The sequence below is a fragment of the Pan troglodytes genome, chromosome 7 (assembly GCF_028858775.2).
Source record: "Pan troglodytes isolate AG18354 chromosome 7, NHGRI_mPanTro3-v2.0_pri, whole genome shotgun sequence".
NCBI lineage: Eukaryota > Metazoa > Chordata > Mammalia > Primates > Hominidae > Pan > Pan troglodytes.
In genome coordinates this window covers 56553389-56578486 of record NC_072405.2, presented here as the reverse complement: position 1 = coordinate 56578486, position 25098 = coordinate 56553389, and the positions used below count along the sequence as shown (strand labels likewise).

Sequence of the window (25098 nt, the reverse complement as noted above, 5' to 3'; positions counted from 1 at the left end):
AAATATTACAATCTACAAAAAGGAAAGGCTAAGTTGTTTTTTGTTGTTGTTGTTGGGGGGGTTTGTTTGTTTTGAGACAGAGTCTTGCTCTGTCACCCAGGCTGGAGTGCAGTAGCACCATCTCAGCTCACTGCAACCTCTGCCTCCCGGGTTCAAGTGCTTCTCCTGGCTCAGCCTCCCAAGTAGCTGGGATTACAGGTGCCTGCCACCACACCTGGCTAATTTTTGTTTTTGTGTTTTGGTTTTTTATTTTTGAGACAGAGTCTCGTTCTGTGGCCCAGAGCCACAATGAAGGGCAATGGTGCAATCTCAGCTCACTGCAACCTCCACTTCCCAGGTTCAAGAGATTCTCCCACCTCAGCCTCCCAAATAGCTGGGACTACAGGCATGTACCACTACTCCTGGCTAATTTTTGTATTTTTAGTAGAGACGGGGTTTCACCATGTTGGCCAAACTGGTCTCAAACTCCTGACTTCAAGTGATCCGCCCACCTCAGCCTCCCAAAGTGCTGGGATTACAGGAGTGAGCCACCATGCCTAGCCAGTTTTTGTTTTGTTTTTTGTTTTTGAGACAGGGTCTCACTCTGTCACCCAGGCTGGAGTACATGATCTCAACTCACTGCAACCTCCACCTCCCAGGCTTAAGCAATTCTCCCACCTCAGCCCCACAAGTAGCTGGCACCACTGGCGCATGCCACTACATCCAGCTAATTTTTATATTTTTAGTAGAGACGGGGTTTCGCCATGTTGCCCAGGCTGGTCTCGAACTCCTGGGCTCAAGTGATCTGCCTGCCTGGGCCTCCCAACATGCTGGGATTAGAAGCGTAAGCCACTGCGCCCAGCCTGAAAAGCTAGGTTTTACTTGAGTCCTTTATTTTCTCATTATTAAATCTCTGACATAGAAAGAAACTGTACCATAGAAAATGATGACACAACAGGCACTTGATAAACACCTGGTGAATTCATGGCAAATGTTTGTTTTTAATCTTTCTCTCAATATGTATAAACTGACAGCAGATGTTGCTGATACTGAACACAGAATCCTTTCCCCAGGACATTACTATCTAGTGGGGAAGACAACCATGTAAGTGAATACATCCAAATATAATGCAGTAAGTTATTGCAGAAGATTTCACCTGGATACACTACAGATATCCCAATGAGATAAGCCAATGAATATAGCAGTTACTTCACATTCTCCAGTGAGGTAGCTAAGAATGTTTATTGCAGAACTATCAAGGGAGACTTCCCTTAGAATACACTAGGGAGTGGAAGAAAGTTAAGTAAGCTAATATATTCTGGTTCCTCTCTAGTTTTAATTTCTAAGTAAAATTAGGATGGCATGCACTTTAAAAGATGTGAGGTCTTCTAACGGAGACTATTAAATGGGCATAACTGCTCACCTGTGAGTCCAGGAAGCTGTAGCTGGCTTCCACAGTCAGAAAGCCATATTAAGCAAAATAAACAGATATCTCTCCAAATCACTGTTTATGAGGTAAAAACTTGAGAAAATTAAAGACTTCTCAATAACATAAGTATTTCCTCTGAGGACATAACCATTTACATCAGTACTGTTTAGTAAACAACAATCAATAATTTAGGTAGCAGATGACAATGGCATGAAGAGCAGTACACCAAGCAATGCACTGTCTGTACTTTTCAAGAACATTCCAATCCATAAATTGAAAAACTCTGGCATAATTATACTACTTCCAAAGAATAAAACTGTTTACAGTATGCATGGTATCTGGCTATGGAACTTTTTTTAGTGAGATTAAACCTCACCTGGCAAGAAGAGCTCAGACTCCTGCCCTTCTGTCATACAGTAATCACAACCAGAGCATCAACTAGAATTCACAGTACTTCATCAGGTTGTTTTTATTCATTTATATTTTAGTTTCTGACCATATCCTGCATGAAACATGGTTCTCTGATGTTTGTGTGTTCATTTTAGAGACAGGGTCTTACTCTGTTGCCCAGGCTGGTGGGCAGTGGTACAATCATGTCTCACTGCAACCTCGAACTTCTGGGCACAAGTGATCCTCCTGCCTTAGCCTCCTGAGGAGCTGGAACTATAGGCACACAGCATTGTGCCCAGCTGATTTTTTAATTTTTTTGTAGAGACAGGATCTCGGTATGTTGCCCAGGCTGCTCTCAAACTCCTGACCTCAAGTGATCTGCCTACCTTGGCCTCCTACTGCACCTGGCCTGAACATTATTGTTTTTAAAACAAAGTACCAGCTAGATGATGAGCTACATACAAAAAGCCAGAATCTGCATTTAATTGAAGTAGAAAAAAATTAATTGGTCTTCATCAAAATTTTAAACTTTTGGGTTCCAAAGGACAACATCAAGAAAGTGAAGACAATCTACAGAATGAAAGAAAATACTTGCAAACCATACAACTGATAAAGGACTTGTATCCAGAATATATAAAGAACTCCGATAACTCAACAATAAAAAGACAAACAGCCCAATTTAAAAATGGGTAAAGGGGTCGGGTGCAGTAGCTCACACCTGTAATCCCAACACTTTGGGAGGCCGAGGTAGGCAGATCACTTGAGGTCAGGAGTTTGAGACAAGCCTGGCCAACATGGTGAAACTCCGTCTCTACTAAAACTACAAAAAAAATTAGCTGTGTTGGTCTGGACACAGTGGCTCACGCCTGTAATTCCAGCACTTTGGGAGGCCGAGGTGGGCAGATCACCTGAGGTCAGGAGTTCGAGATTAGCCTGACCAACATGGTGAAACCCCATCTCTAATAAAAATACAAAATTCGCCAGGTGTGGTGGCACATGCCTGTAATCCCAGCTATTTGAGAGGCTGAGGCAGGAGAATTGCTTGAACTCAGGAGGCAGAGGTTGCAGTGAGCCAAGATTGCGCCATTGCACTCCAGCCTGGGCAACGAGAACGAAACTCTGTCTCAAAAAAAAAAAAAAAAAAAAAGCCGGGTGTGGTGGCACACACCTGTAATCCTAACTACTCTGGAGGCTAAAGTGGGAGGATCACTTGAACCTGGGAGATGGAAGTTGCAATGAGCTGAGATCATGACACTGCACTCCGGCCTGGATGACAATGCAAGACTCCAGCTCAAAAATGAATAAATAAATAAAAATGAGTAAAGGGGCCAGGCACAGTGGCTCATGCCTGTAAATCCCAGCACTTTGGGAGGCCAAGGCAGGCAGATCACGAGGTCAGCAGTTCAAGACCAGCCTGGCCAACATGGTGAAATCCCATTTCTACTAAAAATACAAAAATTAGCCAGGCGTGGTGGTGGGCACCTGTAATCCCAGCTACTTGGGAGGTTGAGGCAGGAGAATCGCTTGAACCCAGGAGGCAGAGGTTGCAGTGAGCCAAGACCGCGCCATTGCACTCCAGCCTGGGCGAGAGCGAGACTCCGTCTCAAAAACAAAAAAAAAATGAATAAAGAATCTGAATAGACATTTCTCCAAAGAAGATATATAAATAGCCAGTAAAGGGCCAGGTGCAGTGGCTTACGCCTGTAATGCCACAATTCTGGGAGGCTGAGGCAGGTGGATCACTTGAGCCAAGCAATTCAAGACCACCCTGGGCAACATGGTGAAACACCATCTCTACTAAAAATACAAAAATTACCCAGGCATAAAGGCGCATGCCTGCACTCCCAGCTACTCAGGAGGCTGAGGCAGGAGAATCACTTGGGTATAGGAGGTGGAGACTGCAGTAAGCCAAGACTGCACCACTACATTCCAGCCTGGACAACAGAACAAGAACCTGTCTCAAAAAATTAAATAAATAAATAAAAACTAGTAAGCACATGAAAAGATACTCAATATCACTAGTTATCAGGGAAATGCAAGTCAAAACCGCAATGAGATACCACTTAACACCCACTAGAATGGCTAGAATCAAAGTCAGATAATAAGTGTTGGTAAGGATGTGGATAAACTGGGACCTTCATATACTGCTGGTAGGAATATAAAATGGTCTCCTTTTGGGCCCGGGCAGAGTGGCTCATGCCTGTAATCCCAGCACTTTGGGAGTTCAAGGCAGGGAGATCACTTGAGGTCAAGAGATCAAGACCAGCCTGGCCAACTTGGCAAAACCCAGTCTCTACTAAAAATACAAAAATTAGACAGGCATGGTAGCGCAGGCTTGTCATCCAAGCTATGTGGCATCCAAGCTACGTGGGAGGCTGAGGCAGGAGGATCACTTGAGCCCAAGAGGCTGAGGTTGCAGTGGACTGAGATCACACCACTGCACTCCAGCCTGGGCAACAGAGCGAGACTCTGTCTCGAAAAAAAAGAAGTCTCCCTTTGGAAAACAGCCTAGCAGTTCCTCAAACAGCTAAACATAGTTAACATGACCCAGCAGTTCCACTCCTAGGTATCTACTCAAGCGGGGGGGTGGGGGGGAACGTGTACATCAATGTTTACAGCAGCCTTATTCCCAATAGCCAGATGGTGGAAAACACCACCAACATGATGAATGAATAAACAAAAATGTGGTGTATCCAATGCAGTGGAATATTCTTCAGCCATAAAAACATGTAAATACTGATACATGCTACAACATGGATGACCCTTAAAAACATTACACTAAGTGAAAGAAGCCAGTCACAAAAGACCACATAATATATGACTCTACACATATGAAAGTACAGAATGGGTATATCTATTGAGACAGATTATAGTAGTCAGGGGCTGAGGTTTGGAGGTATAGAACAGTGAGAGCTAAAGGGTACAGAGTTTCTTTCTGAGGTGATAAAATGTTCTAAAATGACCACAGTTACATATATCTGTGAACATGCCAGAAATCAGTGAATTGTACACTTTAAATAGACAACTGTATGGTATGTGAATTATATCTCAGTAAAGTTGTTTTGAAACAACAGCTCCCTGAAACCAAACTCAATATTCATTTACATCTCCATCCACCAGAAGTTCAGCTTTCTTATGAAGCATCCCTCAAAGGTGTGGTCAAATCCTAGAGGAAACTGGCCCTTTTCCATAGAACTTTAGATTTTAGTAACCACTTCATAAGCCCTAGAGAGAATAAGAAGCCCGGGTTACATAGCTGTTGTCCAATCTTCCCAGTCCCAAAACTCCTGGAACCAAGTTCTTCCTACCCGATAATATACAGTTTTATCTAGAGGCAGCCTACTTGGGGAAGGGTAAAAGGAAGAATAAAATGAAAAAAAAAAGAAAGGAACAGTACTAAATATTCTAAAGGGTCACTTTAGGAATAACAGCTGCAATACTGAAATGTTTACGATAACTCATCAGGTTGTAAATTCTACCTCTGATACAGAGATACGTTTCTATCAAACACTTAAAACACTCCCAATAACCTCCCTTTCCCTCCCCTCCCTTAGATAAACCTCAGATAGAAAATCCAGAGCCTGGTGCGGTGGCTCACGCCTGTAATCCCAGCACTTTGGGAGACCAAGGCAGGCGGATCACGAGGTCAGGAGATTGAGACCATCCTGGCTAACACGGAGAAACCCCGACTCTACAAAAAATACAAAAAAATTAGCCGGTCGTGGTGGCGGGTGCCTATAGTCCCAGCTACTCGGAAGGCTGAGGCAGGAGAATGGCGTGAACCCAGGAGGCGGAGCTTGCAGTGAGCCGAGATCACGCCACTGCACTCCAGCCTGGGCGACAGAGCAAGACTCCATCTCAAAAAAAAAAGAAAGAAAAAAAAAAGAAAATCCAGATTTAGGCCAGGCACGGTGGCTCACGCCTATAATCCCAACACTTTGGGAGGCCAAGGCGGGCGGATTACTTGATGTCAGGAGTTCAAGACCAGCCTGGTCAATATGGTGAAACCCTTTTCTCTACTAAAATACAAAAAAAAAATAATAATAATCAGCTAAGTGTGGTGGCACACACCTGTAATCCCAGCTACTCAGGAGGCTGAGGCAGGAGAATTGCTTGAACCCTGCACAAGTTGCAGTGAGCCGAGATCGCACCACTACACTCCAGCCTGGATGACAGAGTGAGACTCCATCTCAAAAAAAAAGAAAATCACAGATTTATAAGAATCACTGGCCAGGCATGGTGGCTCACGCCTGTAATCCCAGCACTTTGGGAGGCCAAGGCAGGCAGATCATGAGGGTCAGGAGATCGAGACCATCTCCTGGCTAACACGGTGAAACCCCATCTCTACTAAAAATACAACAAGCTAGCCGGGCGTGGTGGCACACGCCTGTAGTTCCAGCTACTCAGGAGGCTGAAGCTGGAGAATCACTTGAACCCAGGAAGCGGAGGTTGCAGTGAGCTGAGATTGCACCACTGCACTCCAGCCCGGGCAACAGAACAAGACTCATTCTAAAAAAAAAAAAAAATCAGTAAGGGAACAAATAATATATATGTATTTACCTGCAATACCAAATATGTGCTTACAAAAAAGATTTATGTGAATATTGACCAGCATTTAGCCACTGAAATCGCTTTTTCTAAATTTTTGTTACTCATTTCAATAAAATCCTTCACACCTTAAAAGAACATGGAGTTTTAATATTCTATTAATGCCTTTAGACTCTATCAAGTATTTTGTCTTGATCCTTAACGGCATTTATCTGTAAAATAACATCACTGGGTTTCCAGGAAATAAAAGCAACCAAGGCATACGTAGGATACAGTGTGATACAGAAGCAGTATTTAAGAATCTCTTTTTTTTTTTTGAGACGGAGTTTAGCTCTTGTTGCCCAGGCTGGTGTGCAATGGTGCGATCTCGGCTCACCACAACCTCCATCTCCCGGGTTCAAGCGATTCTCCTACCTCAGTCTCCTGAGTAGCTGGGATTACAGGCATGTGCCACCATGCCCAGCTAATTTTGTATTTTCAGTAGAGACGGGGTTTCTCCATGTTGGTCAGGCTGGTCTCGAACTCCTGACCTCAGGTGATCCACCTGCCCTGGCCTCCCAAAGTGCTGGGATTACAGGCATGAGCTACCATACCCAGCCAAGAGTCTTAAATCAAGATACCAGCTCTGGACTCAACATCTAGCTAAAAACTCCTGCAAAAGCCATTTCATATCTGTATTTCTACTGCTTATCTATAAAATGAACTTGGTCTAGAGTCCAGGCAATCCATAACATATATTCTATTAAACTGTTTTTTCTATTTCTATTTAAAAGTACCTATACACAGCCACAAGGATTTATCTCCTTCTAAGGTTTGAAACAGCTGCTGAGTTCCAGCTTACTGAAAATACCATCTGCTCTCACACAAATCAGCTAAGACTTTATAAACAAGAATAAAGCACTCCCAAACCCAGTCCTGAAGTCCCATCTTACATATGTCAAAGACTTATTTTAATCAGCTCTTTGAAAAAGAGAACTACGTTTGAAACAAACTTTCAAACATTGATTTTTTTTTGTTGTTTTTTTGAGACAGGGTCTCACTCTGCCACCCAAGCTGGAATACAGTGGCGCAATCTTGGCTCAATGCAACCTCTGCCTCCTGGATTCAAGTGATTCTCCCACCTCAGCCTCCCAAGTAGCTGGAGCTATAAGCAAGCACCATCATGCCTGGCTAATTTTTTTTTTGTATTTTTAATAGAGATAGGGTATCACCATGTTGGCCAGGCTGGTCTCAAACTCCTGACCTCAAGTGATCCTCCTGCCTTGGCCTTCCAAAGTGCTGGGATTACAGGCGTAAGCCACTACTGCGCCCAGCCTGAACACTGAATGTTACTGTTTATTCTAATTTGCATGCCTCATATCCACTTCTATCAAGTTTCATGTTAGGCTGGGCATGGTGGCTCACACCTGTGATCCCAGCACTTTGGGAGGCCGAGGCAGGTGGATCACCTGATGTCAGGAATTCAAGACCAGCCTGGCAAACATGGTGAAACCCCGTCTCTACTAAAAATACCAAAATCAGTTGAGCGTGGTGGTGCGTGCGTGTAGTCACAGCTACTCAGGAGGCTGAGGCAGGAGAATCACTTGAACCCAGGAGGCAGAGGTCGCAGTGAGCCAAGATCGCGTCACCGCACTACAGCCTGGCGATAGAGCAATACTCTGTCTCAAAAAAAAAAAAGTATATCTAAAGAAAAAGTAGCAAAAAAACTGTACAAATATGGAGAAAGTTATAAGTATATGGCTACAGGTTGAAGGGTCTCCAACCAGATTCAACCCAAATAAGACTCCTCCAAGACATGTTATAACCAAACTGTCAAAGATCAAAGACAAAGAGAGAATCCTCAAGGCAGCAAGAGAAAAGAAGCAAATAACATATAAGGGACTTCCAATATACCTAGCAGCAGACTTCTCAACAGAAAACTTAAGAGGCCAGGGGAGAGTGAGATGATACATTTAAAGCGCTCGCAGGGGCTGGGCTCACACCTGTAACCCCAGCACTTTGGGAGGCTGAGGCAGGCAGATCACTTAAGCCCAAGAGTTCAAGACCAGTCTGGGCAACAGACCTTGTCTCTCTTTAAAAAAAAAAAAAAATGCGACCAGGAAAAAATCTGTCCTTTAGACAAAGCTGTCTGTCCCAGGACAAAGCTGTTCTTCAGAAACAAAGGATAAAGACTTTCTCAGGCAAGCAAAAGCTGAAGGAGTTTATCACCACAAGACCTGCCTTACAAGAAATGCTATGGGAAGTTCTTCAAGCTGAAAGAAAAGGATACTGGTGAGTAACACAAAAACATCTGAAAGTATAAAACTCACTGGGAAAAGTAAACACAAGGTCAACTTCGGAATACACTAATACTGTAATGGTGGAGTGTAAATTACTTGTATCTTTAGTAGGAAGGTTAAAAGACAAAACTATTGAAAGTAACTACAATAATTTGTAAAGGAATATGCAATATAAAGAGATGCAGGCTGGGCATGGTGGTTCATGCCTGTAATCCCAGCACTTTGAGAGGCCAAGGCAGGTGGATTACCTGAGGTCAGGAGTTCGAGAGCAGCCTAGCCAACATGGTGAAACCCCATCTCCACTAAAAATACAAAAATTAGTGGGGTGTGGTGGCAGCCGCCTGTAATCAGCTACTCAGGAGGCTGAGGCAGGAGAATCACATGAACCCGGGAGGCGAAGGTTGCAGTAAGCCAAGATCAGATCATTGCACTCCAGCCTGGGTGACAAGAACGACACTGTCTCCAAAAAAAAAAAAAGATCCAAACTGTGACATCAAAATGGGAGAGTAGGGTAAAAGTATAAAGGATTTTTTAGGCCATCAAGGCTAAGTTGTTATTAGCTTAAAATAACCTTTTGTAACTGTAAGATCTTTTCTGTAAGCCTCATGGTAACCACAAAGCAAAAACCTATATGCCAGGCGTGGTGGCTCACCCCTGCAATCCCAGCACTTTGGGAGGCTGAGGCAGGTGGATCATCTGAGGTAAGGAGTTCCAGACCAGCCTGACCAACATGGTAAAACCCGGTCTCTACTAAAAATTAGCCAGACGTGGTGGCGCATACCTGTAATGGCAGCTACTCAGGAGGCTGAGGCAGGAGAATTGCTTGAACCCAGGAGGCAGAGGTTGCACTGAGCCAAGATCACACCACTGCACTCCAGCCTGGGTGACAGAGCAAAACTCCATCTCAAAAAAAAAAAGAGAGCCAGGCGCATTGGCTCATACCTGTAATCCCAGCACTTTGGGAAGATGAGGTGGGTGGATCACCTGAGGTCAAGAGTTCAGGACCGGCCAGGCGCAGTGGCTCACGCTTGTAATCCCAGCACTTTGGGAGGCCAAGGCGGGCAGATCACGAGGTCAGGAGATTGAGACCATCCTCACTAACACGGTGAAACCCCATCTCTACTAAAAATACAAAAAATTAGCCGGGCGTGGTGGTGGGCACCTGTAGTCCCAGCTACTCAGGAGGCTGAGGCAGGAGAATGGCGTGAACCTGGGAGGCAGAGCTTGCAGTGAGCCAAGATTGCACCACTGCACTAAAGCGTGGGCGACAGAGCGAGACTCCATCTCAAAAAAAAAAAAAAAAAAGGGTTCGAGACCAGCCTAGCCAACACAGTGAAACCCTGTCTCTACTAAAAATACAAAAAATTAGCTGGGCGTGGTGGTGGCCGCCTGTAAGCCCAACTACTAAGGAGGCTGAGACAGGAGAATCGCTTGAACCCAGGAGGCAGAGGTTGCAGTGAGCCAGGATCACGCCATTGCACTCCAGCCTGGGAAACAAGAGTGAAAATCCATCTTAAAAAAAAACAAAAAAAAAAAACCTATAATAGATAAAACATAAAAAGCAAGAACAAGCCAGCAGAGTGGATCATGCCTGAAACCCCAGTGCTCTAGAGCCCAAGGTGGGAGGAGCACTTGAGGCCAGGAGTTCAAAGCTAGCCTGGGCAATATAGCAAGACGTTGTCTCTACAAAAATTTAAAAAAAAAAAAAAAATTAGCTGGGCATAGTGGCACATGCCTGCATTCCTAGCTACTCAGGAGGCTGAGGCAGGAGGATCACTCCAGCCCAGGAGTTCAAACCAGCTTGTGCAACATGGCAAGACCCCGTATCTACAGGAAAATAAAATTAGCCAGGTTTGGTGGCACACACCTATAGTCCTAGCTACTCCAAAGGCTGAGGCAAGAAGATGGCTTGAGCCCATGAGTTGGAGGTTATAGTGAGCTATGATCAGGTCAGAGCAACACACTGTCTCAAAAAATAAAAAGGCGAGGAATCAAAAACATACTACTAGAGAAAATCAACCACCAAAGAAGACCATAGGAGAGGAAGAAAGGAGCTACAAAACAAATAGGAAACAATTAACAGGATGGCAGTATTAACTCATCTATCAATAATTACTCCAAATGTAAATGAATTAAATTATTTAATCAAGACATAGAGTGACTGAATGGTTAAAAAAAACAAGACTCAACTATATGCTGCCAACAAGAGACTCACCTCACCTGTACGGACACATGTAGACTGAAGGTGAAGGAATGGAAAAAGATATGCCATGCAAATGGAAATCAAGAGAGAACAAGACCCTATAATCCCAGCATTCTGAAAGGCCAAGGAGGGAAAATTGTTTGAGCCCAGGAGTTTGAAAGCATCCTGAGCAACATGTTGAGACCCCATCTCTACAAAAAATATAAAAAATTAGCAAGGCATAGTGGCATGCATCTGTGGTCAGCTACACAGGAGGCTGAGGTAGGAAAATCACTGATCTCAATAGTTCAAGGCTGCAGTGAGCCATGTTCACGCCACTGCACTCTAGCCTAGATAGGGAGACCCTGTCTCAAAAAAAAAAAAAAAAAAAGAGAGACAGAGAGAGAGAGAAAGCCCAAGAATTGCTTCACTTATATCAGATAAAATTATTTTTGTTTTTCTTTTTAGACAGAGTCTCACTCACTCTGTTGCCCAGGTTGGAGTACAGTCGCAGGATCTTGGCTCACTGTAACCTCCACCTCCTGAGTTCAAGCAATTATCCTGCCTCAGCCTCCCAAGTGGAATTATAGGCATATGGCACCATGCCTGGCTAATTTTTTTTTTTTTGAGACGGAGTCTAGCTCTGTCACCCAGGCTGAAGTGCAGTGGCGCAATCTCGGCTCACTGCAGCCTCCACCTCCCAGGTTCACGTGATTCTCCTGCCTCAGCCTCCTGAGTAGCTGGGATTACAGGCATGTGCCACCACGCCCGGCTAATTTTTGTATTTTTAGTAGAGACGGGATTTCACCATGTTGGTCAGGCTGGTTTCGAACTCCTAACCTCATGATCCGCCAGCCTCAGCCTCCCAAAGTGCTGGGATTACAGGCATGAGCCACCATGCCCTGCCGTTTTTTTGAGAGTCTCGCTCTGTTGCCCAGGCTGGAGGGCAGTGGCGCAATCAAGGCTCACTGCAATCTCCCAACTCCCGGGTTCACACGATTCTCCTGCCTCAGCCTCCCGAGTAGCTGGTACTACAGGAGCCCACCACCACGCCCAATTTTTGTTTGTTTTGTTTTGAGCAGGAGTCTTGTTCTGTCACCCAGGCTGGAGTGCAGTGCCGTGATCTCGGCTTACTGCAACCTCTGCCTCCCAGGTTCAAGCAATTCTCTGCCTTAGCCTCCCAAGTAGCTGGGGTCACAGGCGCCTGCCACCACACCTGGCTAATTTTTGTATTTTTAGTAGAGATGGGATTTCACCATGTTGGCTAGGCTGGTCTTGAACTCCCAACCTCGTGCTCCACCTGCCTTGGCCTCCCAAAGTGCTGGGATTACAGGTGTGAGCCACCGCTCCCGGTCCAATTTTTGTATTTTTAATAGAGATGGGATTTCGCCATGTTGGCCAGGTTGGTCTTGAACTCCTGATTTCAAGTGATCCGCCTGCCTCGGCCTCCCAAAGTGCTGGGATTACAGGCATGAGCCACTATGCCTGGCCCCCAATAAAATAGATTTTTAAATCAAAAACTGTAAAAAAAAGATAAAGAAGGTCATTATGTAATAACAAAGGGGTCAATTTAGCAAGAGAATAATTGTAAATATATATGCACCCAACATCAAAGCACCTAAATATATAAAGCAAATATTAATAGATCTGAAAGATAGGCTGTAATACAGTAACAGTAGGAGATTTTCACACCTCACAATTAGCAATGCACAGATCATGCAGACAGAAAGCCAACAAGGAAACATGAGACTTAAGCTACACTATAGAACAAATGGACCTAACAGACATACACAGAACATACCATTCAACAGTGGCATAATACATTATTTTAAGCTGCACATGGAACATTCTCAAGGATAGATCATATGTCAAGCCACAAAATAAGTCTTAACAAATTTAAGAAGATGGAAATCATATCAAATTTCTTTTCTGACCACAATGGTATAAAACTAGAAATCATTAACAGGAGGATCTTCAGAAAATTCACAAAAACATGGAAGTTAAACACATGCTCTTGAACAACCAATAGGTCAATGAAGATATTAAAAAACAAATTAGGAAGTTTATTGAAACAAATGAAAACTGAAACACAGCATACAAAGCCTATGGAATACAGCAAAAGCAGTTTTAAGACAGAAGTTTTTATAACAATAAACACTGACATCATATGTCTTCTGCAAACAGGAACAGTTTAACTTCTTTTCCAATTAAGATGCCTTGTATTTATTTCTCTTGTCTTATTGCTCTTTCTAGGACTTCCAGTATTATGTTGAACAGAAGTGGCAAAATTGGGCATTGTGCAGCTGGGCATGGTGGCTCACACCTGTAATCCCAGCACTTTGGGAGGCCGAGGCGTGTGGATCACCTGAGGTCAGGAGTTAGAGACCAGCCTGGCCAACATGGCGAAACCCCATCTCTACTAAAAATACAAAACATTAGCCAGGTATGGTGGCGTGCACCTGTAGTCCCAGCTACTCAGGAGGCTGAGGTGAGAGCCTGGGAAGTTGAGGCTGCAGCGAGCCGTGACTATGCCACTGCACTCCAGCCTGGGTGACAGGTTGAGACTGTCTCAGGAAAAAAAAAAAAAAAAGGCAATCTATGAAACTACTAGAAAACAGGAAGAAAAGTCAATGGCATTGGTCTGGGCAATGATTTTTGGAGGATATGACCTCAAAAGCACACTCAACAAAAGCAAAAACAGACAATTTGGATCACATAAAACTAAAAATCTCCTGCACTGCAAAGGAAACAATAAAGAGAGAACTGGCAGGCGCGGTGGCTCTCGCCTGTAATCCTAGCACTTTGGGAGGCTGAGGCAGGCAGACCACCTGAGGTCGGGAGTTTATTACCAGCCTGACCAACATGGAGAAATCCCGTCTCTACTAAAAATACAAAATTAGCAGTGCATGGTGGCACATGCCTGTAATCCCAGCTACTTAGGAGGCTGAAGCAGGAGAATCCCTTGAACCCAGGAGGCAGAGCTTGCAGTGAGCTGAGATCGTGCCATTGCACTCCAGCCTGGGCAACAAGAGCGAAACTCCACCAAAAAAAAAAAAGAGAGAGAGAGAACATACAGAATGGTTCACTATACTCGTAAACTATATATCTGATAAGGGGTTAATAACCAAAATATATAAGGAACTCCATTCAATACCAAGAAAATAACCCCATGTAAAAATGGGTAAAAGATCTGAATAGACATTTCTCAAAAGACATACAAATGGCCAAGAGGTATATGAAAAAAATTCTCAACATCACTAATCATCAAAGAAATGCAAAAAAAACCCACATGAGGTATCACCTCACTCCCATTAAAATGGCTATAATCAAAAGGATGAAAGATGAGGCCAAGCGCAGTGGCTCACGCCTGTAATCCCAGCACTTTGGGAGGCCAAGGCAGGTGGATCACCTGAGGTCGGGAGTTTGAGACCAGCCTAGCCTGGCCAACATGGTGAAATCATGTCTCTACTAACAATATGGAAATTAGCCAGGCATGGTGGCGGGTGCCTGTAATCCCAGCTACTCGGGAGGCTAAGACAGGAGAATCGCTTGAACCTGGAGGTGGAGGTTGCAGTGAACTGACATCTCGCCACTGCACTCCAGCCTAGGCAACAGAGCGAGACTCTGTCTCAATTAAAAAAAAAAAAAAAGGCTGGGCACGGCGGCTCACGCCTGTAATCCCAGTACCTTGGGAGGCCAAGGTGGGAAGATCACCTGAGGTTGGGAGTTCGAGAGCAGCCTCACCAACATGGAGAAACCCCGTCTCTAATAAAAATACAAAATTAGCCAGGCATGGTGGTGCGTGGCTGTAATCCCAGCTACTCGGGAGGCTGAGGCAGGAGAATTGCTTGAACCCAGGAGGCGGAGGTTGCAATGAGCCGAGATCATGCCATTGCACTCCAGCCTGGGCAACAAGAGCCAAACTCCGTCTCAAAAAAAAAAAGATGACAGATAACAAGTGTTGGTGAGTATGTGGTGATAAAGGATAATCTAAGCATGCTGTTGGTGGGAATGTGAATTAGTACAACCATATGGAGAAAGAAGAGTATGGAGTTCCTCAAAAACCTAAAAATAGAGCTACCGTATGATCCAGTAATCCTGCTACTGCATATATAGCCAAAGAAAATAAAATCAGTATGTCAAAGAGAGGCCTGCACTCCCATTTTATTGCAGCACTACTCAAAATATGCAAGATATAGAATCAACCTAAGTATCCATCAACCAACGAATGGATAGGCTGAGCGCAGTGGCTCACGCCTGTAATCCCCATACTTTGGGAGGCCGAGGCGGATGGATTGCTTGAGGTCAGGAGTTTGAGACCAACCTGGCCAATATGGTGAAACCCCATCTCTACTAAAATACAAAAATTAGCCGGGCTTGGCGGCGGGTGCCAGTAATCCCAGCTACTAGGGAGCCTGAGGCAGGAGAATTGCTTGAACCCAGGAGGTGGAGATTGCAGTGAGCTGAGAACGCGCCACTGCACTCCAGCCTGGGTGATAGAGTGAGACTCCGTCTCAAAAAAAAAAAACAAAAACAAAAACAAAAAAACCACACAGACAAATGGATAAAGAACATGTGGTATACGTATACAGTGGGACACTGTTCCAATCATAAAAAAGAAGGAAATTCTCTCATTTCCAACAACATGGATGAACCTGGAGAACATTATGTTAACTGAAATAACACAGGCACAGAAAGACAAATACATATTATCTCACTCATATATGGAGTCAAAATTGATCTCACAGAAGTAGACAGGAGATGGTGGTTACCAGAGGTTAGGATGGTTGGGGTTACGGGGGTGGGGATTGGGAAGATGTTAGACAAAGGATACGTAATTACAGTCAGGAGGAACAAGTTCAAGAGCACTACTGTATAGCATGGTGATTAGTTAACAACATACTGTATTCTTGAAAAATACTCAGTAGCTATTAAGTATTCTCACCACAAAAATGGTAACTATGTGAGATAATGTATTTGGTAATTAGCTAGATTTAACCATTCCACAATGTACATATAATGTACTTCAAAACATTAGCAAGCATTGTTCAAATTAATTTTTTTTTTTGACACAGTGTCTTGCTCTGTCGCCCAGGCAGGAGTGCAGTGACACGATCACAGCTCACTGCAGCCTCAACCTCCCAGGCTCAAGCCATACTCCACCTCAGCCTCCCAAGTAGCTGGGACTGCAGGTGCACATCACCACACCCAGCTAATTTTTGCATTTTTTGTAGAGATGGGATTTTCTTGTATTGCCCAGGCTGGTCTTGAACTCCTAGGCTCTAGTAATCCACCCACCTCGACCTCCCAAAGTGCTGGGACTACAGGTGGAAGCCACTGCACCCAGCCTCAAGCTACTCTTGACAAGCCTTTTTTTTTTTTTTTTTTTTTTTTTTTTTTTTTTTTTTTTTTTTTGGAGATGGAGTCTCGCTCTGTCACTTGGGCTGGAGTGCAGTGGCACAATCTCAGCTCACTGCAAGCTCCGCCTCCCGGGTTCATGCCATTCTACTGCTTCAGTCTCCCCAGTAGCCAGGACTACAGGCGCCTGTCACCACGCCCGGCTAGTTTTTTGTATTTTTGGTAGAGACGGGGTTTCACCATGTTAGCCAGGATGGTCTTGATCTCCTGACCTCGTGAACCACCCACCTCGGCCTCCCAAAGTGCTAGGATTACAGGCGTGAGCCACCACGCCCAGCCAACAAGCTTTTTTTAATGAAATAAAACATTTTAATTCTTAATATCTGATACTTTAAATTATGACATACTAAATATTAATTTTACTGGTTTCATTTTCCTGCACATTTCTTTTTTTTTTTTTTGAGGCAGAGTCTCTCTCTGTTGCCCAGGCTGGAGTGCAGTGGAGCAATCTCAGCTCACTGCAAGCTTCGACTCCCAGGTTCACACCATTCTCCTGCCTCAGCCTCCTGAGTAGCTGGGACTACAGGCGCCCATCACCACACTCGGCTAATTTTTTGTATTTTTAGTAGAGATAGGGTTTCACTGTGTTAGCCAGGATGGTCTCCATCTCCTGACCTCCTGATCCACCCCCCTCAGCCTCCCAAAGTGCTGGGATTACAGGCGTGAGCCACCGTGCCCGGCCCTTTCCTGCATATTTCTAAACAGGGAGAGTTCTTAATGTTTTGACATTTTTGAAGGTCTCAGAATAACCATAATTTTCCCAATAATTAAGACTGCTTTGGGTAGTTTTTTGCATGGCCATTTTTACCTCTGCAAACTGCCAAAGGACTGCCTGTACAGTGAGGTTGTACCATATTATCAAAAGCATGTTTATCAAGAGAATTCAGGCTCCCAAATGACCTAGAAAAATCAACCAGGCCAGTTATGGAAGCCTCAAGAGGGAAATACACTAGACTACCATAGTTCAGCTCTTCTATTGTTTAGTTCCCAAGTTCTAGGTTATGATTTAAACTATGTAATTCTCTTCTATCACCACACCCGAGTTCTGTCCATATCCAAGTATCTTCATCTAAAGAGGAAAACAAGATGATGTTGTCCAATCTTTTCACAGATGGGATGGGAAAAGCAATGTTTAGTGATTAACTGACATGCCCATGGTGGCACAGTAGTCTGTCAGGGGCAGCAGGCAACTCAGAACACTGCTAAACTAGTTCTTCCAGTATATACAATGCTACCCACTTCTGAAGAAGGCAATTAGTAGGTTATATTTTGGTTTTGTTTTCTGCCTACATAGCAGAAAACATATTCTTTCATCAATTTTTTCTGAGTTTCTCATTACTCAAAGACATTTTCCAGGCATCTACAGTCAGAGACTAGAGCTTCACTGTACCATTAATATTACCTAAGTGATAAATGTAAAACGTTTCATGTGGGCCGGGCGCGGTGGCTCACGCCTGTAATCCCAGCACTTTGGGAGGCCGAGGCGGGTGGATCACGAGGTCAGGAGATCGAGACCATCCTGGCTAACACGGTGAAACCCCACTTCTACTAAAAATACAAAAAAAATTAGCCGGGCGTGGTGGCAGGCGCCTATAGTCCCAGCTACTTCGGAGGCTGAGGCCACAGAATGGCATGAACCCGGGAGGCAGTGCTTGCAGTGAGCCAAGATCACGCCACTGCACTCCAGCCTGGGCCACAGAGCGAGACTTCATCTCAAAAAAAAAAAAAAAAGTTTCACGTTACAATGTAATGTGGTATCCTGGATGAAGTCCTAGGACAGCAAAAGTACATTAAAGAAAAACTAAGGAAATCTGAACTTTAGTTAATAATAAATGTGTCAATATTGGTTCCTTAATTGTGACAAGTGTACCATACCAATATAAGAAATTAACAGTGAAGCCAGATGCAGTGGCTCACACCAGTGATCCCAGCACTTTGGGAGGCCAATGCGGGCGGATCATGAGGCCAGGAGTTTGAGACCAGCCTGGCCAACATGGTGAAACCCTGTCTCTACTAAAAATACAAAAAATTATCCGGGTGTGACAGCACACACCTGTAATCCCAGCTACTCGGGAGGCTGAGGCAGGAGAATCACTTGAACCCAGGAGGCAGAGGTTGCAGTAAGCCCAGATCACGCCACTGCGCTCTAGCCTGGGTGACAGAGCAAGACTCCATCCCGAAAGAAAAAAAAAGGAAATTGACAGGGAAAACTGAATGTGAGGTGCATGGAAACTTTCTGTACTATCTTCACAACTTTTCTGTAAAACTAAAACTATTGTATTTTTTTAAAACTATTGCACACACTTTTTTTCTTTTTTTTTCTGAGATGGAGTCTCACTCTTCTTACCCAGGCTGGAATGCAATGGCGTGCTCTCGGCTCACCACAACCTCTGCCTCCCGGGTTCAAGAGATTCTCCTGCCTCAGCCTTCCGAGTAGCTGGAATTACAGGCAAGTGCCACCACGCCCGGATAATTTTGTATTTTTAGTAGAGACATGGTTTCTCCATGTTGGTCCAGCTGGTCTCAACCTCCCGACCTCAGGTAATCCGCCCACCTCGGCCTCCCAAAGTGCTGGGATTACAGGTGTGAGCCACCCCACCCGGCCTGCACATACTTTTCTATCTAAACTAATTGTTATTATTAATGCTGGAATCTAATAAAATTTTGAATCATGAGTACTAAACAGTATCAAATTTCTATTCCCGAGAGTAGCTTCTTAACCTTTGTCCTGTGAAATACTCTTGAATTGCATGGGTAACTCTGTCTCTTGGAAAAGGAGAACCTAGCTGGTGAGGGCTACGTTCCCCTTTCATCCATGAGAAGAATCTAAGAATCTGAAACAAGGATTGTGCCAAGAAGGGAAGTGTGAAAGGGAGTAATTAAGATTCATGTTCTGAGAAATATTCCAAATTCAGAGTTCTTCATAATGGAGAGCGCATCAGACTAAGGGTAAAAGACCTGGATTCTAGTCTTGCCTGTACTAGTAACCACCTATATATAGCCTTTTACTTGTTTGAGCCTCAGTTTTCTCATCTGCAAAATAAGAAGACCAGATGGGATGGCCAAAAATGTTTCTGCTTAGAAGTCTCCGTCTGGCCAGGCACAGTGGCTCAAACCTGTAATCCTAACCTCAGGCCAGGGCAGGAGGGTCACTTGAGTCCAGGAGTTCAGACTACACTGGATAACATACGGAGACCCTGTCTCTACAAATAATTTAAAAATTAGCCAGGTGTGGCAATGCGTGCCTGTGTTCGCAGCTACTCGGGAGGCTGAGGTAGGAGGATCACCTGACCCCAGCAGGTCGAGGCTGCAGTGAGCCATGATCGCATGCCACTGCATTCCAACCTGGGCAACACAGCAAGACTCCGTCTCAAAAAGTCTCAGTCTAATTAAAAGTTTTTTCCTTCCAAAATTCTCTTCCAGTAGAAGGAAGGGTTAAAGGGGCTAAGGTATATGATGCACACTGAACTAAAGATCAAAACATATTTGTCAGGGTTTTTCTTTTTGGCCTCTTAAACTGTTATCGAGATACTTTGGCTTAAATAAAAAAACACGTGTATTAGACCAAGCTCAGTGGTTTATGCCTGTAATCCCAGAACTTTGGGAGGCCGGAGCGGATGGATTACCTGAGGTTAGCAGTTTGAGACCAGCCTGGCCAACATGGTGAAACCCCATCTCTACTAGAAAAAATATATATATAATAAATTAGCTGGGCATGGTGGTGCATGCCTGTAAACCCAGCTACTCAGAATGCTGAGGCAGGAGAATTGCTTAAACCCAGGAGGAAGAGGCTGCAGTCAGCCGAGATCGCACCATTGCACTCCAGCCTGAGCAACAAGGCGAGACTCCGTTTCAAACAAACACGTGCATTACATCGATGTAGCTCATCTACTTTTAAATTTTAAGCTGTATCATGCTGCTTTCACAAATACACAGGTACTATTTACTTCCCATGTTACCAAAAAGCAAACAAAAGTATAGCTAATAGTAAAATTAAAACTAATTAATAGGCTGGGCACTGTGGCTCACACCTGTAATCTCAGCACTTTGGGAGGCCAAGGTGGGCGGATTGCCTGGGGTCAGGAGTTTGAGACCAGTCTGGACAACATGATGAAAACCTGTCCCTACTAAAAAAAAAAAAAAATACAAAAAAAATATATATATACAAAAAAATTTGCTGGGCGTGGTGGCATGCACCTGTAATCCCAGCTACTCAAGAGGCTGAGGCAGAGGAACTGCTTGAACCAGGGAGGTGGAAGTTGCAGTGAGCCGAGATCATGCCCTTGCACTCCAGCCTGGGCAAAGAAGCGAGACTCAGTCTCAAAAAACAAACAAACAAACAAACCCAGGCGCAGTGGCTCACACCTGTAATCCCAGCAATTTGGGAGGCCGGATCACGAGGTCAAGAGATCAAGACCATCCTGGCCAATATGGTGAAACTACGTCTCTACTAAATATACAAAAAATTAGCTGGGCATGGTGGCACGCGCCTGTAGTCCCAGCTACTCAGGAGACTGAGGCAGGAGAATCGCTTGAGCCCGGGAGGCGGAGGTTGCAGTGAGCCGAGATCGCGCCACTGCACTCCAGCCTGGGTGACAGAGCAAGACTCCGTCTCAAAAAAAAAAAAAAAAAAAAAAAACTAGTAGATGGGAACGGTGGCTCACCCCTGTAATCCAGCACTTTGGGAGGCTGAGGCGGGTGGATCACCTGAGGTGAGGAGGGTGCAGTGAGCCAAGATCATGCCACTGCACTCCAGCCTGGGCAATGCAGCAAGACTCCATCTCAAAAAAAAAAAAAAAAATACAGACTCCCTATGTACAATATGCTAATAATTTATCAGTAATCTTTATAATTTATATTCAACTTCCAAAACAACTAAAAGTGATTAACAAAAAGTATTTGCCATTAATATCATCTAACCTTTGGTCTTTTCAAAATATTAACATACACTCATGTATAGCGTTATGAAAAAATTGTGTTTAATACTGCAACCCACAAAAGGAAAATGAAAAGTATTAAATTAAAATGCATTATTTTATTACTAAATTTTCAAAAATCTATAAGAGGTCCTAAGCACAACTGTTATAAAGATATGGCCCCGTTAACGAGCACAGATTAGATTTCAGCAAGCACAGTAAAGTCATAACACTAAAATTCCACTTTTAAAACAATCCTTGCCTTACTAGCTAGCTCTGACCCAAGTATGTATACTACCCCAACACTAGAACTGCTAAAGATCTTAAAACCTATGACACCTATATGTAATAAAGATGTAAAAGACACCACTTAATTAAAATGTATGCAGAATGTATCCTGAGGTATTACTCTAAAGCAACAATTACAACATATATTCAAAGCCTTCCATTTTAGTACATATAGATTTGAAAATTCATTTTATTACGCAATGATGGCATAAACTATTAAATCACACTGCTCTATACTCTTGTTTCAACGAAGTCTAGGAAAAGGCAGATCAGGCCGAGCGCGTTGGCTCACACCTGTAATTCCAGCACTCTGGGAGGCCGAAGTGGGCGGATCACCTGAGGTCAGGAGTTCGAGACCAGTCTGGCCAACATGACAAAACCCCGTCTCTACTAAAAATACAAAAATTAGCCGGGCCTGGTGGCACGCGCCTGTAATCCCAGCTACTTGGGAGGCTGAGGCAGGAGAATCACTTGAACCTGGGAGGTGGAGGTTGCAGTGAGCCGAGATCACACCACTGCATTCCAACTGGGCAACAGGGTGAACCTCTGACTCAAAAAAAAAAAGAAAAGAAAAGAAAAGAAAAAGGCAGATCACACGGGTTAACATTTTTAAATGTAAACTAAAGCTTAACGTTTTTAACATTTCTGAAATGGTCTAATGTCTAAAACCTCAACGTTAATACTTGTGTGCTCACAGGAAACCAAACATTGTATTCAGTAGGAAAGAGGAGTTGAACAGCTTATCTAAGAAACCACTTGTTCTTCAATTAGCTTTCATCTTGCTCTGGTCTTTTATTTTGTTTGCACTGCAGTTTTCCTCATAAATAATAAAAAGATCACACGTATTCAGTCAGGTAAGAAAGATCCTCTCTTATTTTAAGGAGCAATCGTCCTCTACTCCCCAACCCATGTCAAGGAGAGTCCAAAGGAATGGGACCCCTACTCTGATCCAGGACACCTCTTGGCCTGACCCATCTTCGGTGCCGGAGGTTGACACCCGCCCACCTTGGGCCTCCTCGCCTCCCTCCCGTAGAGCCTTCAGCCTACAACTCGGACCCGCGCCCGCCGGACCCTACGAGGGCGCCCGCGCGGGAGCCACCCCGCCCCCAGCCCGCCGGCGCGCGGCCGACGCGCGAGCACGACCCGCCAACCCGACGGCCGCCGGGGCCTCGGCGCCGGTCCCACCCGGTCCCAGGCTACGCTCTGCGGAGACCGCGGCATTCGAGACAGCGCACTCGGGCTTCTCCCGCACGGTCAGCGCTCGGGCGCCAGCAGCAGACGGAGGGGCAGAGCCGGGTCGGAGCGGAAAATCACGCAGCCCGGCCCGGGAACCGACCTGTGGAGACCGCCATCTTCTCCTGCAGCCCGACGCAGCCGCCCGCACGCACGCACGAACCGTCGCGCGTCACTTCCGGGAGCGCGCCGCCCTGCACGCGTCACAGCGGACTCCGCCCCCGGCGGGCGCGGGGCGACCCGAGGGACAGCGCGCACGTGGGCCGGGGGGTCGCGGGGCCTCGCGCTGTTTCCGCAATTCCCTTGTGACTCCCGCTCTCAAAATGAAACGCTAAAGAATAAGTTCATGAGGGCTGGGCGCGGTGGCTCACGTCTCTAATCCCAGCACTTTGGGAGGCCGAGGCGATCGGATCACCCGAGGTCAGGAGTTCGAAACCAGCCTGGCCAACATGGCGAAACCCCGTCTCTACTAAAAATACAAAAATTAGCCGGACGTGGTGGCGCGCGCCTGTAATCCCAGCTATTTGGGAGGCTGAGGCACGAGAATCGTTTGAACCGGGGAGGCGGAGGGGTAATGAGCCGCGATTGCGCCACTGCACTCCAGCCTGGACAACAGAGCGAGACTCCGCCTCAAAAAAAATAAATAAGAATAAGTGGGCATTGACAGATTTGCGTTGATAAACGATTCAAAAGAGTTGGACAATAAATTTGAACAGCTAGTGATGCTGAGGTGGGAGGGTCACTTGAGCCCAAGAGGTGAGGCTGCAGTGAGCAGAAATCGCTGCACTCCAGCCTGGGCAACAGAGGGAGACTCCATTTCAAAAAAAAAAAGAAAGAAAGAAAAAGGAAAGTAATACAGGCTGGGCGCCGAAGCTCACTTCTGTAATCCTAACACTTTGGGAGGCTGAGGCAGGAGGATGGCTTGAACCCAAGACTTTGAGACCAGCTTGGACAACATAGTGATACCTAGTCTCTACATAAAACTGAAAAAAAAAAAAAAAGATTTTTCACATCCCTTGTAGGTTGTATTCCTAGGTATTTTTATTCTCTTTGTAGCAATTGTGAATGGGAGTTCACTCATGATTTGGCTCTCTGTTTGTCTGTTATTAGTGTATAGGAATGCTTGTGATTTTTGCACATTGATTTTGTATCCTGAGACTTTGCTGAAGTTGCTTGTCAGCTTAAGAAGATTTGGGGCTGAGACTATGGGGTTTTCTAAATATACAATCATGTCATCTGCAAACAGAGACAATTTGACTTCCTCTTTTCCTAATTGAATACCCTTTATTTCTTTCTCTTGCCTGATTGCCCTGGCCAGAACTTCCAATACTATGTTGAATAGGAGTGGTGAGAGAGGGCATCTTTGTCTTGTGCCGGCTTTTAAAGGGAATGCTTTTGGCCGGGCATGGATCCCAGCACTTTGGGAGACGGAGGCGGGCGGATCACGAGGTCAGAAGATCGAGACCATCTTGGCTAACACAGTGAAACCCTGTCTCTACTGAAAAAAAAAAAAATACAAAAAATTAGCCAGGCATGGTGGCAGGCCCCTGTAGTCCCAGCTACTCGGGAGGCTGAGGCAGGAGAATGGCGTGAACCCGGGAGTTGGAGCTTGCAGTGAACCGAGATGGCGACACTGCACTCCACCCCAGCCTAGGGGACAGAGCGAGACTCCATCTCAAAATAAAAAAAAATAAAAAAAATAAAGAATCCTTCATTCCAGTTTTCGCCCATTCAGTATGATATTGGCTGTGGGTTTGTCGTAAATAGCTCTTATTATTTTGAGATACATTCCATCAATGCCTAGTTTATTGAGAGTTTTTAGCATGAAGGGCTGTTGAATTTTGTCGAAGCCTTTTCTGCATCTATTGAGATAATCATGTGGTTTTTGTCATTGGTTCTGTTTATGTGATGGATTACATTTATTGATTTGCATATGTTGAAGCAGCCTTGCATCCCAGGGATGAAGCCGACTTAATCTTGGTGGATAAGCTCTTTTGATGTGCTGCTGGATTCGGTTTGCCAGTATTTTATTGAGTATTTTCGCATCAGTGTTCATCAGGGGTATTGAGCCCACGTAGCCAAGGCAATCGTAAGCAAAAGGAACAAAGCTGGAGGCATCACACTACCTACCTGACTTCAAACTATACTGCGAGGCTACAGTAAAAAAAATTGCCTAGTACTGGTACCAAAACAGATATATAGATCAATGGAACAGAACAGAGGCCTCAGAAATAACTCCACATATCTACAACCATCTGATCTTTGACAAACCTGACAAAAACAAGCAATGGGGAAAGGATTCCTTATTTAATAAATGGTGTTGGGAAAACTGGGTAGCCATATGCAGAAAGCTGGAACTGGATCCCTTCCTTACACCTTATACAAAAATTAACTCAAGATGGATTAAAGACTTAAACGTAAGACCTAAAACCATAA

At 44.7% G+C, this 25098-nt stretch overlaps 1 protein-coding gene across 2 annotated transcripts in view; it reads right to left on the bottom strand.

The window, feature by feature from the left end:
* Positions 1-22885, bottom strand: part of UBE2V2 (ubiquitin conjugating enzyme E2 V2) — a 53161-nt gene extending 30276 nt beyond the window's left edge. Inside the window, exon 1 of one of the 2 annotated variants that reach the window (XM_016959455.4) lies at positions 22766-22885. In XM_016959455.4, coding sequence (XP_016814944.1) covers positions 22766-22781 — 16 coding nt within the window. In that variant the 5' untranslated portion in view covers positions 22782-22885. The remainder of the gene's footprint in view (positions 1-22765) is intronic. The other variant, XM_063817089.1, reaches the window with a different exon arrangement.
* Between the last annotated feature and the right edge of the window lie 2213 nt (positions 22886-25098).